Consider the following 2,106-nt stretch of genomic DNA (forward strand, 5'->3'; position numbering starts at 1 on the left):
CACTCCCTGCCCCGAACCCGATAAAAAACCCGATAATGACCCGTTACCCGACCCGAAATGATCGGGTTCGGGCTTTTTTGCCATCCCTAGATGTTCCAACCAAACAGCATGATAAAAATTCAAACATATTAAAAGTTCAGATCTTAATAATTCAGATCCTGCTAAACAGCTCCTAAATTGTTTTAAGGGCATAATTATGATTGCGTCTGAAAGTGTTTATCGACTCCTTGAGAAAACCAAAAATTTATAGCTTTTTGGAAGAAGCTATTTTTTTCCCTATAAAATAACTATTTGCCAAACACCTTTTTAATTTAATTGCTTTTAAAAAAACCAATAAATCAAGAAGTAATTCAAAAAATCATTTTTCAAACACCCACCAAACAAGTAATCCCAAAACACTTTTGAAATTGAAGTAACCCATCTATTCTTATCCCGTACGGTATGAAAGAAATCAAAGAATAACCTTTCTCTCATCTACTTTGTTTGCTTTAAACCCTCTCACAGAACGAATAGACATGGCGAGGCCGATGAGCATCGTGGATCATGGACCCAACGATGGCACCCACCGCCTATATGACGTCAAATTCTTCACAGAAACGATTTTAACCATAGTCACAAGCACACCCTCTTACGTTGACACGTGGATCTCCGACATCGAACGCCTCCACAGCCACAGTCTCAGCTCCCTCATCGTCGGCCTCGATCTCGAGTGGCGTCCTAACTACTGCCGCGACTGCAAAAACCCTGTGGCGACGCTCCAACTGTGCGTGGGACGCAGATGCCTGATTTTCCAAATCCTCCACTCCCCAATTCTCCCTTGGTCGCTCTGTAACTTCCTCAGAAATCCCTCCTACACTTTCACCGGCGTCGGAATCGATGAAGACGTGAAGAAGCTTACGGAGGATTACTTCCTTGTAGTTGCGACGGCGGTTGATTTAAGGTTGATTGCTGCGAAGAAGTACGGTGTGAAGGAGCTTAAGAATGCAGGGTTGAAACAATTGACGAGAAAGGTTCTTCGGAAGGAGATGAGCAAGCGGAAGGCTATTACGATGAGTAATTGGGATAATCGGCGGCTGAATCCGGCGCAGGTGCAATATGCTTGCATCGATGCTTTCTTGAGTTATGAGATCGGGAGGATCTTGATTTTAGGGAATCGAACTAATTCGAATTATCAATCAATGATCTAATAAGGTAATTAGATTGGGGTTCTTCAAATTTCATGTTTGATTGTTTGATAATTTAGGGATTTGGGTATATAAAGCGATTCTGTACAGGATTTGGTTCTTCAAATTGTTTAAGTTTAGTGCAAATTAATTGCAAAACCTATTTGTTATACAGTGATCGATGTGGAGTGATGTTACACAGTGATGGATGTTATGCAGTTAAGAGAGTTGCTTCAGTTCTGGCGTTTTGCATCTTTCTTGACTTCTGATCATCTTCCTTGAAGCAAATCTCATTGCTTTTCTTGCATTTTCACGTGTTTTTCAGAGTTTAGTGTGCCTCAAGTAAGATGGAGCCTTCTCCATGAATCTATAGTTTTGCATTGTGGTGATAAATTCAAAAGTGTTGTCTTTTTAACATCTTAAGTTAATAGAGATTAGACTTATTGGACTTCTGATGCTACTGAATCGGGTGTTCATGTCCTATGCCACTATGGTTGAGTTTTTTACCCTTTTGGTTTTTTTTAAACAAATAAATCATTGAAATTATTGGTAGTTATAAAATGGGAAAATGACTTATATGAGTAACCATGTTTTAAAATTGTTTAAAAAATACCATTCATGTTTGGTGTGTTCAAAAAATATCATCCAAGTAAAATATTTGTACAAAAAACACGAACGAAATGCATTCTTTGTTCAAATTTGACCTTGTGGTAACCGGCAATTACCGGTAAAAAATAAGTAAAGGAGAAAAACAAGAGGAAATGACTCAAAGGGGTAACTATGTTTCAAAATTGTTCAAAAAACACCATCCAAGTTTGATATGTTCAAAAAACACCATCTAAGTAACTTTTTATATAAAAAACATCAACAAACTATATGTTTTGTTCAAATATTATCCATCGGTAACTGACTCTTACAGGTTAAATGATGACTTGGCTTTACT

General features: G+C 38.0%; 1 protein-coding gene across 1 annotated transcript; it reads left to right on the forward strand.

Moving 5' to 3' along the window:
• The first annotated feature begins 381 nt into the window (after positions 1–381).
• LOC145076835 (3'-5' exonuclease-like) lies at positions 382–1,611 on the forward strand. The gene is made up of 2 exons (XM_079022635.1): positions 382–1,191; positions 1,339–1,611. Exon 1 carries the CDS (start codon positions 516–518, stop codon positions 1,185–1,187), a length of 672 nt encoding a protein of 223 aa, XP_078878761.1. The 5' UTR covers positions 382–515; the 3' UTR covers positions 1,188–1,191; positions 1,339–1,611.
• The last annotated feature ends 495 nt before the right edge of the window (positions 1,612–2,106 follow it).

The sequence above is a fragment of the Lactuca serriola genome, chromosome 9 (genome assembly GCF_051521515.1).
Source record: "Lactuca serriola cultivar US96UC23 chromosome 9, Lser_US96UC23_V15, whole genome shotgun sequence".
Classification (NCBI taxonomy): domain Eukaryota; kingdom Viridiplantae; phylum Streptophyta; class Magnoliopsida; order Asterales; family Asteraceae; genus Lactuca; species Lactuca serriola.